At 47.2% G+C, this 12,774-nt stretch overlaps 8 protein-coding genes across 8 annotated transcripts; 4 read left to right on the top strand and 4 right to left on the bottom strand.

Annotated features, from left to right (window-relative positions):
• Positions 1 to 420: 420 nt before the first annotated feature.
• FPRO_11263 (uncharacterized protein) lies at positions 421 to 732 on the top strand (the record flags this gene model as incomplete). The annotated part of the gene is made up of 2 exons (XM_031232315.1): positions 421 to 626; positions 693 to 732. 2 exons carry the CDS (start codon positions 421 to 423, stop codon positions 730 to 732), a joined length of 246 nt encoding a protein of 81 aa, XP_031082265.1.
• A 465-nt stretch (positions 733 to 1,197) lies between these two features.
• On the bottom strand, positions 1,198 to 1,684 carry FPRO_11262 (uncharacterized protein; the record flags this gene model as incomplete). The annotated part of the gene is made up of 4 exons (XM_031232314.1): positions 1,198 to 1,341; positions 1,393 to 1,428; positions 1,487 to 1,589; positions 1,641 to 1,684. 4 exons carry the CDS (start codon positions 1,682 to 1,684, stop codon positions 1,198 to 1,200), a joined length of 327 nt encoding a protein of 108 aa, XP_031082264.1.
• Positions 1,685 to 2,592: 908 nt separating this feature from the next.
• FPRO_11261 (uncharacterized protein) lies at positions 2,593 to 3,285 on the top strand (the record flags this gene model as incomplete). Its single annotated transcript, XM_031232313.1, has 1 exon — positions 2,593 to 3,285. One exon carries the CDS (start codon positions 2,593 to 2,595, stop codon positions 3,283 to 3,285), a length of 693 nt encoding a protein of 230 aa, XP_031082263.1.
• A 168-nt stretch (positions 3,286 to 3,453) lies between these two features.
• FPRO_11260 (uncharacterized protein) lies at positions 3,454 to 4,105 on the bottom strand (the record flags this gene model as incomplete). The annotated part of the gene is made up of 3 exons (XM_031232312.1): positions 3,454 to 3,731; positions 3,794 to 3,876; positions 3,927 to 4,105. 3 exons carry the CDS (start codon positions 4,103 to 4,105, stop codon positions 3,454 to 3,456), a joined length of 540 nt encoding a protein of 179 aa, XP_031082262.1.
• Positions 4,106 to 4,850: 745 nt separating this feature from the next.
• FPRO_11259 (uncharacterized protein) lies at positions 4,851 to 5,791 on the bottom strand (the record flags this gene model as incomplete). Its single annotated transcript, XM_031232311.1, has 2 exons — positions 4,851 to 5,653; positions 5,713 to 5,791. The coding sequence occupies 2 exons, from the start codon at positions 5,789 to 5,791 to the stop codon at positions 4,851 to 4,853; spliced, it is 882 nt and encodes a 293-aa protein (XP_031082261.1).
• A 675-nt stretch (positions 5,792 to 6,466) lies between these two features.
• On the top strand, positions 6,467 to 7,892 carry FPRO_11258 (uncharacterized protein; the record flags this gene model as incomplete). Its single annotated transcript, XM_031232310.1, has 6 exons — positions 6,467 to 6,637; positions 6,722 to 7,094; positions 7,168 to 7,285; positions 7,347 to 7,414; positions 7,482 to 7,512; positions 7,574 to 7,892. The coding sequence occupies 6 exons, from the start codon at positions 6,467 to 6,469 to the stop codon at positions 7,890 to 7,892; spliced, it is 1,080 nt and encodes a 359-aa protein (XP_031082260.1).
• Positions 7,893 to 8,831: 939 nt separating this feature from the next.
• FPRO_11257 (uncharacterized protein) lies at positions 8,832 to 10,277 on the top strand (the record flags this gene model as incomplete). Its single annotated transcript, XM_031232309.1, has 9 exons — positions 8,832 to 8,903; positions 8,965 to 9,002; positions 9,056 to 9,109; positions 9,175 to 9,181; positions 9,228 to 9,272; positions 9,323 to 9,480; positions 9,535 to 9,591; positions 9,639 to 9,993; positions 10,047 to 10,277. 9 exons carry the CDS (start codon positions 8,832 to 8,834, stop codon positions 10,275 to 10,277), a joined length of 1,017 nt encoding a protein of 338 aa, XP_031082259.1.
• A 132-nt stretch (positions 10,278 to 10,409) lies between these two features.
• FPRO_11256 (uncharacterized protein) lies at positions 10,410 to 11,702 on the bottom strand (the record flags this gene model as incomplete). The annotated part of the gene is made up of 6 exons (XM_031232308.1): positions 10,410 to 10,726; positions 10,784 to 10,948; positions 11,006 to 11,094; positions 11,145 to 11,347; positions 11,401 to 11,628; positions 11,682 to 11,702. 6 exons carry the CDS (start codon positions 11,700 to 11,702, stop codon positions 10,410 to 10,412), a joined length of 1,023 nt encoding a protein of 340 aa, XP_031082258.1.
• Between the last annotated feature and the right edge of the window lie 1,072 nt (positions 11,703 to 12,774).

Genomic DNA, 12,774 nt, shown 5'->3' with positions numbered 1-12,774 from the left:
CGACATTCCTATTCGGGAAATTCTGTTTACACCCATGCTCTATCCACTCCGCTCTACTTCCTTGCAGCCAAGACCTCCTGAAACTCCAAAACTTCCACTATCTGCCCAATCAAGTAGATAGTGAAACGCTTGTTTACTAAGCTTCAAGGTTTACGTTAAGCTTGTTCTACCATTTGGATATTTTCTCGCCTTTTGTTTCGTAACAGTCCTGGTCACACTTACCAGTCAGTGAAACTCGGGCAACGCTTGCATGCGGCTCTGGGCTTATATATAGAGCAATTCACCCACGTATCTGAGTAAAATCATTTCCTTCTCAGCATCTATTCTTCTCTTGGCTGGTCCATCAAAATTTCATCTCTTTCAAAGTACCTGATCTCATATTTCTTCTTTTCTTTCAAGACCAAAGCAATAAGACTCAAAATGCTCGTCAACACGATCTGCCTCATTGCCTTCGCCGCTGTTGCCATGGCTGCGCCCCAACGCATTGACTTCAACCGAGATCCTAATAACAACGGCGACCGAACCGCACAAATGGCGCGCGTCGAGGATCTCCGCAACAAGGGCCTCACGTGTAACGAGGCAGCTCAGGAAACTTTTGTATGCTCTGATGGCCTTGGTGGCGACTGGTCAGTATATCTACGGGCGTTCTGTACTATACTTTTGAGGTCAATAGCTAATTTCATTTGGAATAGTTCTGTTAATATCTTCGGAGAAGGAAGCTGCTTGATTTAAATAGTCTATCTGCAGCAAAGGCCGACGCATTTGGATAATCGAAATGCCTCCATGAATAGAGATAATCCAGTCTCCCTCCACCATTTTCTGGGTGCCTTTTAGTTGTCTCTTCAATATGTCCTTCCGTTGCTGTTTTCAGTGGGATCTTGTATGCTTTTATGAGCCTAGTCGTATGATCTTTCAAAGGCCATGAATTATGTGTGCCCATCTCTAGTCCACCAAGAGCATGGCATCAAATGAGGCCTCTCTTCTATGAGCGAAGGAATACTTTTTACACTGCCTTTTCATCACATCTAAATAGAGAGATTCTCTGACTTTACAAGGCCTTACTCTTAGTTGTTCAGTATTAAGATGGTTTGTGATGAATTTAGTATCGCCAGTTTATTAATAAAGACTTTATTCATGGAAGCGGGAAAGGTTAGCGCTTCTGCAGCAGTCATGCCTGCTGAGTATTGTATAAAATCTTTAACATCTGCCACGGACTTTGCTGGGGTTAGCATAGCACTTCCCCTCGCCGTCAGCGCAATCATAGCCCTCCTCGGCGATCTTCCTGCAAGCATCCTCCCACTGGTCACCAGCGATTTTGTCTTCAGTAGTGGCCTGGGCACACTACTCTCCAGTCAGCACAGGTCTCATCTATTACAGAAAGTTTTGACTTACACGACCAGATGTCTCATTGTAGGTAGCACCGCCCCACTGCACAATTAGTTAGCTGATGCGATATTATTGGTAAGTGCTGGCTCCAGTTGCTTACCTCGTAGCCTTGATCGTTGTACTCTGTGCATGCAGCGGCAGTCAATCGCCAGTTGTAACTGTCACCATTATGGCAGGCACAGTTATCGTGAAGCTTGGCTGTCCTTTGATAGTGTTAGCTAGCTCGTGTTCCAAAGCTGATGGACCTATCTTACACGGCGGTGACGAGCAGGAAAGCGCTGAAGATCTTGGCGAACATGATGAGATCTATTATTATTTGAGCAGACAGAAAGAGGTAATATTAACTCGTAATCGCAATAAGATTCGATCCAATAAATGAGTGACTGAAAAAGAGTGTGTTGAAGTGCCAAAACTGGTAAAGACTGTTGGTGATGGATACAAGCCATCGACTATCTACGGACGTGCAGACACTTATAACACCTTATCTCAGTGATCGTATGTCCATCTCCTCAGCTGAACGAGTTTGTCCGAGCTTTCCCCATCAATGTAACGTCACTAATATCCAGTACCGGCATCTACACGAAAATTATGCCAACCTGAAACAATACCAAGGGCCCTCCGAAAGATCAGCGCCAACAACCGACGATATTCCCGCCCGCAAATAGTCCAGAAACCTGCTTCTCACGCAACCTCAACGCTTCTATTTCAAGGAATACCCCAGTATCGGCAGTTCCGATGGATATAGGGATGAAACTAGTCATAAACTCTATTTCTCGTTATCGGTGCGAGAAATAGGAGAAGTTCATGACGCAGCCGAGTATTTGAAACTTCGGGATACGATTTTCCGTGTGGACCACCCGTTGTCCGCTGCGTGTGCACTGCCCTACTGGGCCAGAGTTGCATTTTCGCGTGCATTGATAATGGGGTCCCTGTGTCATATGTGAATTTACGCATTGCCTTTTTGAGTCATGAAGGGGAGTCGAGATGAACTGGGTCCGTGATATCTGGAGATGGATGGGTTAAAAGATCAATGCGCCCCAGCTTGAGGAGATTAGCTTTTAGGAGCATCGAGCTTTCGTCGTTCATTCGTTTGTGCACCAATTCGCTCTTTACAGTCTTTACCAAGTCACTCATTTTTTTTGGTTTATCGCATTTGCAATCTTGCTTATTCCTCGCAATTAATCACAACGCTGCAACTCCTCCACCATGATCCCCTCCACGCTCCTCGCACTGATCAGTCTTGTCTCGGTCACCCAAGCCGCAGCTGCTCCCAAGATCCTTTCATCCGACGATGTCATCGTTCTCAAGACCGATGGCACTTCCCAAATCATGAAAGCCGCTGACCTCGAACGCCTCGAGACTGCCCCCGCTATCAACACCAAGACTCCCTCCAAGCGAAACATCGAACGCCGTGGCTGCGAAAGCACCGAGGTCCAAGTTCTCTCCGAAAAAGAATTCCTCAACTGGGACGTCCCCATGTCGCCCGTCATAAGCAGTCTCGATGGCTCCAAGGCCACCGTCAGCGTCACTTCCGGCTTCACCATCGCCAACTCCCTCAAAGTCGGGGCTAGTTTCAGCATCCCTCTCATAGAGGACATTCTTACTACTTCACTGAGCATTGACTACACCGAGACCTGGACGTCAAGCCAGCAACAATCTCTGTCGTTTCAAGTTCCTGAGAATCATCACGGCCTTATCGTCAGCCAGCCTTATGTCCGACGTGTTCAGGGAAATGTTCTTGATGGATGCGGTGATGATATTGAGAAGATGGAGTTTACTTCGGATTCGTATGAGAGTCAGACTTATGGGAACCTTGAGTGGGTTAAGGGTATTATTCGTCTCTGCAGCAGCGAAACTTATCCCATTCCTTTCTGCAATGGCGAGGGCGAGCACAAGTAAGACTCAAGCCTGGAGATTGTGTGCGGTTTGCAAGTGGTAGTGGAGCGCTGACGTCAATGGTTGAGCTCAGATGACTTAATAATTCACATAATTGATTCCGTTCATACACTGCTGTAAACTCAAGCATTTTTGTTGACATAGAAATCATTTGTCGCACAAATCAAGCATCTAATCCTCTCTGTTGAAAAGACTAAGATCCAATGGGAGTCTTTCTCCCATCCAGATCGCCCTCTCCAAATGATCCCTCTTCATCGACGCCCAGCGATTCACGCCCTTTTCGGGAATAACATTAGGATGCACGAGCGCCGACAGAGGTCCCCTCCAGATAGCAAGCCACGCGACAAACGCCCCAAACTGAGCAGGTGTGAAGACATTGACTTCAAACATGGCAATCGGATGAGGTCCAATCGGCCCCTCCCAGAATTTATATATTCGGAGTTCGGGAACTATAGATTCTCACATTAGATACGGCCTAAGCAATTCATTTTATCATGGTGCATCAACTCACACTCTCTTCGGATGCGTTCCCACAGTTCCTTGGCGTACTTGGTCTGCGTTTCGTTGGTTTGGAGGTAGTAGATATGAATGTCACTGGTATCTGTCAGCTTGTCACGTGCAGTCCAAGGATTGATCTGACTTACAAGCCACCTTGCCGGCCATTATCCAAAGGATCGATGAACTTTTCGTATGCTTCGCTGAGCTTCCCTGACTGAGGATTTACGTAACTCTTCCCGTCTGCTGCCTTCTCCTCTGGTAGTGGTGGGGCATTCTCGTACCCGGTTAAGGGAGAGGGATATTTGAAGACTGAAGCGTCACCCATGATTGTGCTGATTAAGTGATCAAGATAATAGGACAAGGGTTTGAATTGATGTAGATCCAGCAACCGATAAAGTTTGAACGATGTTACTGTGAACCAATGTCTCTTTGTTCTTGGGCTGGATGCGGGGGATTTAAATTCGGTTGTTGGTTGCGTGACTGTCGCTATTAATAAGCTGCGTGAGTCAGCAGTTGGAGCAGAAGCGGGATCGCCCGACGCGCGCGGTAATTACCCTATAACTACTAGACTAACCTGTTTTTAATGAAAAGTCAATTCAACGGCGGCAAACGACTAAAAGGGACTTATAACATCCCTCCGACAAAGCCAGATTACAACAGCCTACATTCACATCGTCCCGAATACCAGCAATTATTATGAAGTTATTCCCAACAGAATTTCTGTCTGGCTTAAAGGGTGAGGACAGCTAACGCTATTTCACTTGTAACTTACAAATTACAAAATGATTTTGCATAAAGATAAGGGAAGAAAAGACCTAACATATAAAATCTTTGTATTATAAAATACTAGTTACTATTATAAAATATAGAAAGAGGTACCTTAGTGATCGACAGAAGAATGCAAGTTACTCAGCAATGAGCTGCTTTAGTTTCAAAGCGCTCACTCTTCCAAGTCTTTTCGATGAATAGCTTACTTCCTGTTCAACGTCGCAAAAAATATTTACATTGAATCTAAATCACCAGAGAAGAAATAAAGGCCCCATAGATCTCCTTCATTTCCTATTTGCTACTCAAGGTGTCGGAGCAGCAACAGCAGCCTGGTCAACAATCAGATCAACAGGCGTCTGATTAATACCCGTGAAGCCATCCCCAACAATATACACCATTCCAACATCACCCTCCATGCTAAAATGACTCAAAGTATCCGTCGTCGCAGCACAAGTTTGCTCACCACCACCTTGCTGGATACAGCTCAGCACCGGAACGCTGCACTGGAGGGCAGATCCTTCAGTAGGGACCTGGCAGGTCAGGAACACCACGCCCTTGTTAGGGTTCTCATTATCGCTGGTACATGGGCCGATGTACGCCTTGGTCGTGTCGCTGTGCTGGAATGTTGCACAGAGGGACTTGGTCCCGGATTTGATCTGGCCGGTAGCGGCGTCAAAGTTGTAGTGCTGCGCGGGGAGAGTGATGCCGGAGCCGAGGTAGAGGAGGCCACCCGAGAGGTTGTCTGATTTCAGGTTGCGATTAGCTGCGGGGCCGGCGCCGGCGATGATGGCGAAAGTGGTGATGACGGGCGGTGCGTCGGATGTGGTGGTTGTTGCGTCGGCGGTGGTGGTATCGGCTGTAGTCTCGGTGGAGGAGAATTCAGTTGTAGCTGCCGAGGTTTCGGTTGTGAAGAGTGTTGTTGAATCGGCAGACGTGGCGGTTAGAGCGAGAGTTGTTGACAAATCGATGGTGCTTGAGTCCGCAGCAGTTGAAGTCGCAGTGTCAGTCACCAAAGACTCAGCTGAAGTTGAGGTCTCAGCGACAGAGCTAGACACAGTAGGTTCAGCCACACTCGATGTCAAAGTGGCAGAAGAAAGTGCCGAAGCTGTATGTACAACTCTTGATCAGTGGATCCTCCTTGCTAGATTCGTGATACGGTCATACCCGACGTCAGCGGCTTGCATGGGCTGGCACCCGCGCCAATGAGGCCAATGGCCAGTGACAAAAGTGTACAGATGTACATAGTTCTTAGCGAAAGACTAAAGTTGGAATTGAGATACAAAAGAAGGTGAATCCAGAGGCAACACGCAAACGGGCGCTGCAATGTCTTTATGGCGTCGGGCTTGGTGCTAGCGCGATGTCATTGGTAAACTATCGACCTCAGCCGCACGCCAATACGCTTAGTTTTAGGTGCTACCAAGGGGAAATACAGGGGAAAATCGATGGTCTGTCATTAGCTTCATTTGATTCTTCGGTTTACGAGGATCCAATTTCCTGATTTATAACCCGGCGGATATAAATGCATCAGGTCGAGCTAACCCTTTAAAAAAAAAGCTACCTGAGAACTGCCGAGGTTGGGGTTATTAACGTTCAAGACTTACACTATAGATGTAACCTGTTATAAGGCTGAGCTTATGTGATATCTATCTATCGCGTAACACTAGACTTATATAAGTAAGATCATATTCTACTTCGCTTAAAATAATACGCCCAAAAGCCATCTTAACTTAAGAGCGGCTTATGCTTACTGCTTATTCTTTCTATTGCAATTTTCCTATATAGTATGTTCTTACGGCATTACTTACAAGTTCGGTCCTCTCGAAATACCAAACCGACGAATTTTTAGATAACATCGAAAATCAGCTCCGGTTGCGTTTAAAAAGCGGAAGAAAAGGACCCTGCGGCTCGAATACCAGCGATGCACTCACTTCCGCCTGATGTCGCGGCTCATACCAGAGGCCCTGCTATGATGGCAGTCATGTATTCATTCACTACGCTTTCATCCCTCGCTGTCGTAGGCAGGGTCTTTTCGAGATATAAAAAGCTCGGTCGCTTAGCCATCGATGATTACGTTATAATCCTGTCTCTTGTTGGTCCCTTACTCTGTTCTCTATCACCCCAACCCTATCTACCACGCGCGATAGAAAAGGGACAACCGCTGACATCTCGATAGGGCTTCGTATTCGCCTACGTAGCGTGCTGGACGGCCGCTATCTTAGCCGGTAGTGGACGCCACCAGGCGACCCTGACCGTCGACGAATTCCATCGTTCTGTATTCTACCTGATGATCGGCTTGATCCCAGGAGTGCTGTCGCTCGCGCTACCCAAGTTCGCTGTTGTCAATCTACTCGTCAAGATCCTCTTCCCGTCACCCCGACACGTCCGGTTGCTTTGGGGCCTCACAATCGCAAACCTTGTCCTTATGCTCGGTGCATTCGGGGTCCGTTTCTCGGAGTGCGACCCGCCAGAGGCTCAATTTACTCTATATGCCCCTGCCAAGTGCCGTAGCTCGACTGCCATAATCGTCTATTCAGTTATTGTGGGATGTAAGTGGACCATTATCCTCGAGAGTGATGTAAGAGGTGTCTGATATACTAATGATGAATCGATACACTGTAGCATTTTCCGCCGTGGTAGACTTCTACCTTGCTCTATACCCAGCTATAGTACTATGGTCATTGCAATTACATCTGAAAAAGAAATTGGCCCTTAGCGTGGCCCTTGGCTTTGGTGTTTGGTTAGTATAGCCACATGATACTCCCCCGTTGACTTTTGACATTGACTGATGACTTCCCTAGTGCTGGCTGTGCTGCTATACGCAAAGTCATGATGGTACCAGGTATGGGGGACGGCAAAGACTATACTTGTGAGCTCGTACCATCCGCACAACTGCACGACATAGGACCCTTACTGACAAAGTCCTGCATGGTTAGATGCTTCAGGGAGCCTTGTGATCTGGATAAGGTTAGTAGTCCCCCTTGTGCGATCCAGCATGCTTCCATTGACTCAATCCTATGATTCGTAGTGTCGAAACAAACTGTGTGATAATAGCCGCCTGCATCCCGATGCTCCTGCCCTTCCTTGAACTATTATTTGGGAAGAGGCTTTTGTCAGCGCCACCTCCATCGTCGTTGAGTCGAATAAGTGATTCAAAGCCGGAAAGCAGGACAGGAAATCTCAGTGTGACCAACAAGACAGTCGAAACGGAGAGGCGGAGAATAAGAGACGAGGTGGAGGAACGCATGGAGGCCGTCCTGCTCCTCGAGGAACCGGGTCAAGATGAGGAAGGCGGCCAGAGCCAGAGGGCAGATAATGTTCGTCAACGTAGGCTACAGCATACCTAGGATGCTATCATTCCAGCCAATTAGTCGCACCGTCAGCGTACCATTACGGAAGACTGGATTCCATGTGCATTACTCAGCCCCCGCAGATCGAGACCCAACCAGGGGCACTTACAGATGATAGCCACATGGCGCTTCCAAGGTTATTACGGAGTCCAGGTACAGGGAGACTCGTCTGATTGCTTTTCCAAGCAAGATATCAGACGAGCTATTGTCCCGCACCGCTGTGCCCTGCCAAGACATGCCACGGCTCAGACAGGAGATGGTGAAACGAACGGCCACTACCATTCATGCCTCTATCTCCGGATTTCAATTGACCTTCGTTCGACTGCTTTCGCCCCAAATAGTTGCATACCATACAGAGGCATCGGGGGCACATCGAAGCGTTCATAGTATGCGCGGAAAAGGATTTGGCAAAATCTGTGCAGCCGATGATATACATCACTATGGGAAATCCACCATCTTACTCTTGTATCAGTTTTATGCACAGATCATGTGAGCCCGTGTGACTACTATGAATGACGAATCAGCGTGTCTTGACAATCGACCGGAAGCACAAGTTGCTGATGGGATAATGAGTCGAGGGACTGTCTGATTGGCAGAGATGCAATATACCCCCAGTTCTTAGAGTTTGGCATGACAGCTAATGCAGAGCTTGGGATTGGATAACCTGCATATTCTGTACCGAGCTGCCTCATTAGATCAATTGTGCAAGGGATATTTCTTCACCTTAGCAGAAGACGTGGTGACGTGTTCCCACATTACGGCGGGGAAGCCTCCGATAGGACGCGGCTGTGCGTAGTGCATAATTCGCTCAATCCAGGATCCCTCAGCGAAGCCTCGGGGATATATGATCTACAGACCCCTCATTTTCAGTAACGCCAGACTCTTGAGGCTTCTCTTTGTTCGTTTGAACGTACCAGAGTAAAGAAATTGCATACTATGGCCGCCAACTCTCCTCAAGACCCCACCGCGACGGCTACCACTCAGCCTGAGGGCCACTTGGAAGTTGATGTGAGTTGTTGATACTTCGCTACGAATATGATGCCTCTTTGCATGCTAACCAGTTCCTCAGGATGACCTGGGTGCCAATGATTCATTGTATCAATCAACGTTAGTCAGTTGCTTTTGATTGTTTGTTTCTGGCTTAATGACACGGATGGCAGCATCGGAGGATCAAGTTTTTTGTCGTCCCTGAATTCAAGCATATACAATTATAGGTGAGATATATGCCAAAGAGTGACTATTGATGACCACAACTGACATATTCTGTCACGTTTCACAGATACGAAGTGAGCTACACTGAATATACCCCGGTGCATTATTAACAGCAGCCAGAACGGACGTCGATATCATGCATTCCGAGAAGGCACCTATCCCGTGGTATGTGTTAGACCACCGCTTCTTCACACCTTTGCTTAATCATATCTTAGCCCAACGATGAAGATGAGCAAGACCGTATGGACCTCGTCCATCATGTATATAGTATCCTTCTTGACGGAAAGCTCCACCTTGCCCCGATTGCCGAGAATCCTCAGCGCGTCCTCGACCTCGGCACAGGGACTGGCATCTGGGCGATAGATTTCGCAGAGTGAGTGGAAGCATGAACCGCAGGGTATTAGCCCGCTAACATGCTCGGCGACAGTGAGCATCCTTCGGCAGAGGTCATAGGAAATGATCTCAGTCCTATCCAGCCAGAATGGTAAGAAAAAGCTTGTCATACTGCATATCATTGTCCTAACAACTCAGGAATCCACCCAACTGCACATTCGAAGTAGATGACTTCGAGGACGAGTGGCTGTACCGCTCAGAATTCGACTTTGTCCACGCCCGCGAGCTGGAAGCATGTGTAGGTGACGAGGATCTTATGCTACAGCGTGCTTTCAGACATATACGCTCAAACGGCTACATCGAATTACAAGGCGTAGACGCACGTTTTGAGTCCGATGATGGAACGCTCGACAAAGCGCCCAGTGCCAAATCGTGGATGAAGCACCTAATCGAAGCTTGCGCCAAGTTTGGCAAGCCTGTTGACTGTGCGGACAAATGGAAGGACAGGTTGATCAAGGCAGGGTTTGTGGATGTTCAGCAAGATATCCGAAAGGTATGTAACCTGTCATCTGGTTCTTGTCCCGTTTTCCTGAGTGTTGAATATAGTTGCCTATCGGGCCTTGGCCGAAGGATCCAAAGCTTAAGGAACTTGGTCGTTATCAAGCTATCCAAGAGTCAAAGGTCATCGACTCGTACACGCCTAAACTGTTTGAGTATGCGCTTGGTTGGAGTGCAGAAGAGATCCAGGTGTTGATGGCGCAGGTTAAGAATGAGCTGAGAAACCCGGGTATTCATCTTTATCTCCCTGTCTATTTTGTTTGGGGCAGGAAACCTTAGTTGAGCTTGGACATGGTACTGAGCTGTGCATCATCAAATAAAGTCTAATTATATACATGGTAAGGGCTTTTGGCGCCTCGCTTGTCATACACGTTACATTTCCTCCAACGCCTAGATCTAATATCCGAAACATTATACTTTGTAAGTCTTGCTGACTGCACTTTGGCCGCTCGCGCTGCGAGCATCATCCGGACTTAGTCGCTCATGGGAAACGCGAATATGAGTCACCAGCTCGATCTCATCATCTCTCACGCCCCATTTAGCGTACTGCGACGCAGGGGTCTCGGCATTCTGGCCTCTTCCGGTGATCTTTGTGTGAACGCCATAACCGCTGGGTTGGTTCGACGAAGAGCGATTTGTAGAGGATTTCGATCGCATAATGAATCTTCGAAGGCCAGGAAGGCACACGACTATAACAGCGGTACTCATCTCGGCGAGAGATAAGGTATCTACATACTAGGTTAGCCGAAGATTATTATATACCAGGGATTAAAAGAGAGACATACTGCCAGACTGGTCATCAAGCTCAAAGTCAGTGGCATTGTAGGCAATGAATCGGGACAGGCTGACTATCAACGTAATAGCACCTAAAGAGAAAATGCCAATGAGGGCGATCTTTTGTTTTCGGTGGAGTTTCAGATGTTTGAGCAGAAAGAAGGGGTAGAAAAAGACTATTGGCGGTCACGTTAGCTGAACTGTTCCCAGTGAGTAGCAGGCATTAAACATACTTAGTAAATCCGTTGAGAAGTTGAGACCCCATTGAACACAGAAAGAAGCATATGAGTTCCATGCTGACTTGAGCTGGTTTTCGATAGACCTAATATGTGTTAGTCAGATGATGAGACAGGTAGCGCCAGTTGACTTTACCAATTGTCAGAAAACGGTAAACAGATAAGAGTGTTTACAAGCACTGATACAAGTAAAGCGCAACCAAGATAAATCGTGATTACAAGCAATACGCGTCGGAGGGATCCTGAGATCCCAGGGATTAGTTTCCAATAAAATAAGATAATAGATATCTTGGGAAAATAAATCCCAGTATCGAAGAAGTACTCTGCAACTAGTACTATCTGCACTCAGTCAGCTTTACAAATCTCTTTCACGCGACCATGCAATATCATACCTTAAGATACTCTACTGAATTGACTACAAGTTCAGAGCCAATTGCAGGATTATCGATGAGAATTCGAAGTGCAAGAGTCGAGCAGATAAACCATCCTAAGCTGAAGACCCAACCTAGCCATGCAAAAATATCAGGCAAGCTAAATAAAGCCTGCTTCATTAAAAAGTTCGCCCAGCATCGTAGGATCAGTACCACTAATGCTAAGACGAGCAGCACTGCTTGAATACCCTGAAGAAATTAGTTACGAAAACAAGAAAAGAGAGGAAAAGGCAGAAAATTACAATAGAAGTGTTGGTATCCATCGAGACGCTCGCTAGGTAGAGCGACCCGAGTCTCTGGTTCTACAGCAAGACTGAAAAGCAAGCAAGGACAAGAAGGACATGGTTTGGCAGCAGAGGTTGGACAAAAATGAGTTGGGGGACGTGCAGTATATTTAACTATCAAGGTTTAACTTAAGCTAAATGTTACCAATCAATCATGGAGCTTAGAGCTGGGCTAAGCTAGTAGAGCGCTATCGTCGGGAGGGTTGGGGGCTCGAGCACTTGCGGTCTTGCACGTGGCGAACAAAGATAAGAGGGTAGGAGGGATCAAAAGTCCAGTTTCATAATTTTAGGACCGAAGATATCCACTGCCCTTGAAAATTCGGACTTTTACCCGATGGGCTGAGTCTTAAGAATGCATTTGCCCCCCACCTCCAAAAAAGGGGGAAATGGCTTTGGAACCCACTGAGTTTAACCTTAACTCCTGTGGACTTGACATAAAACACTACAGCGTCCATAATAATAGTGTACCTTCCTGTCAATCATTGAGGCGCTCATGAGTCTCTAGTCATCTTACTTAAAACCACCACTGTCAGATCAAGAGCACGGCATGGGATTGGTGGGTTAAAAATTAACCAGCATCCAGACTCCGAACAAAGCGCAATCGACAGCCACGAAAAATTGTACCTGAATCAAGGTCAAGGCACTTCGAATATGGGTTAATCTAGATAAAGCCTTGACTAGTACGGATATAGATAGAGTACGCGGACTTCGCGAATCGCAATTGGTGCATGCAGATCCCGGTGGCTCCGACGCAGGACCAACCTGAAAGGCGAATTACTGCGAGTCATGTCATATTCTCTATAGTTAGCAGCGTCAGGGACCTACTTAGTTAGGCAGTAGCACCGATGAGCTAACGGACGCTACAGGACCAACAGCTTACGAGATCTAAAATGCAAGGACTCCAAGGAAGAAAAGCCCGCCAGACTTTGGCCAGAATTGCGGATGTTTTGCTTTATCTGATCAACAATGGACCATGGGCTCCTCGGGTCAACATTTGGGCGGGGAGTTCCGCGGCTCCACCGGCAGAAGTTGGGCGAACGAGGCTAGTGAA

The sequence above is a fragment of the Fusarium proliferatum genome, assembly GCF_900067095.1.
Source record: "Fusarium proliferatum ET1 genome assembly, contig: FPRO_scaffold005, whole genome shotgun sequence".
Classification (NCBI taxonomy): domain Eukaryota; kingdom Fungi; phylum Ascomycota; class Sordariomycetes; order Hypocreales; family Nectriaceae; genus Fusarium; species Fusarium proliferatum.
Note: the sequence above shows the minus strand (reverse complement) of the source record. Positions and strands in the feature narration are given on the sequence as shown.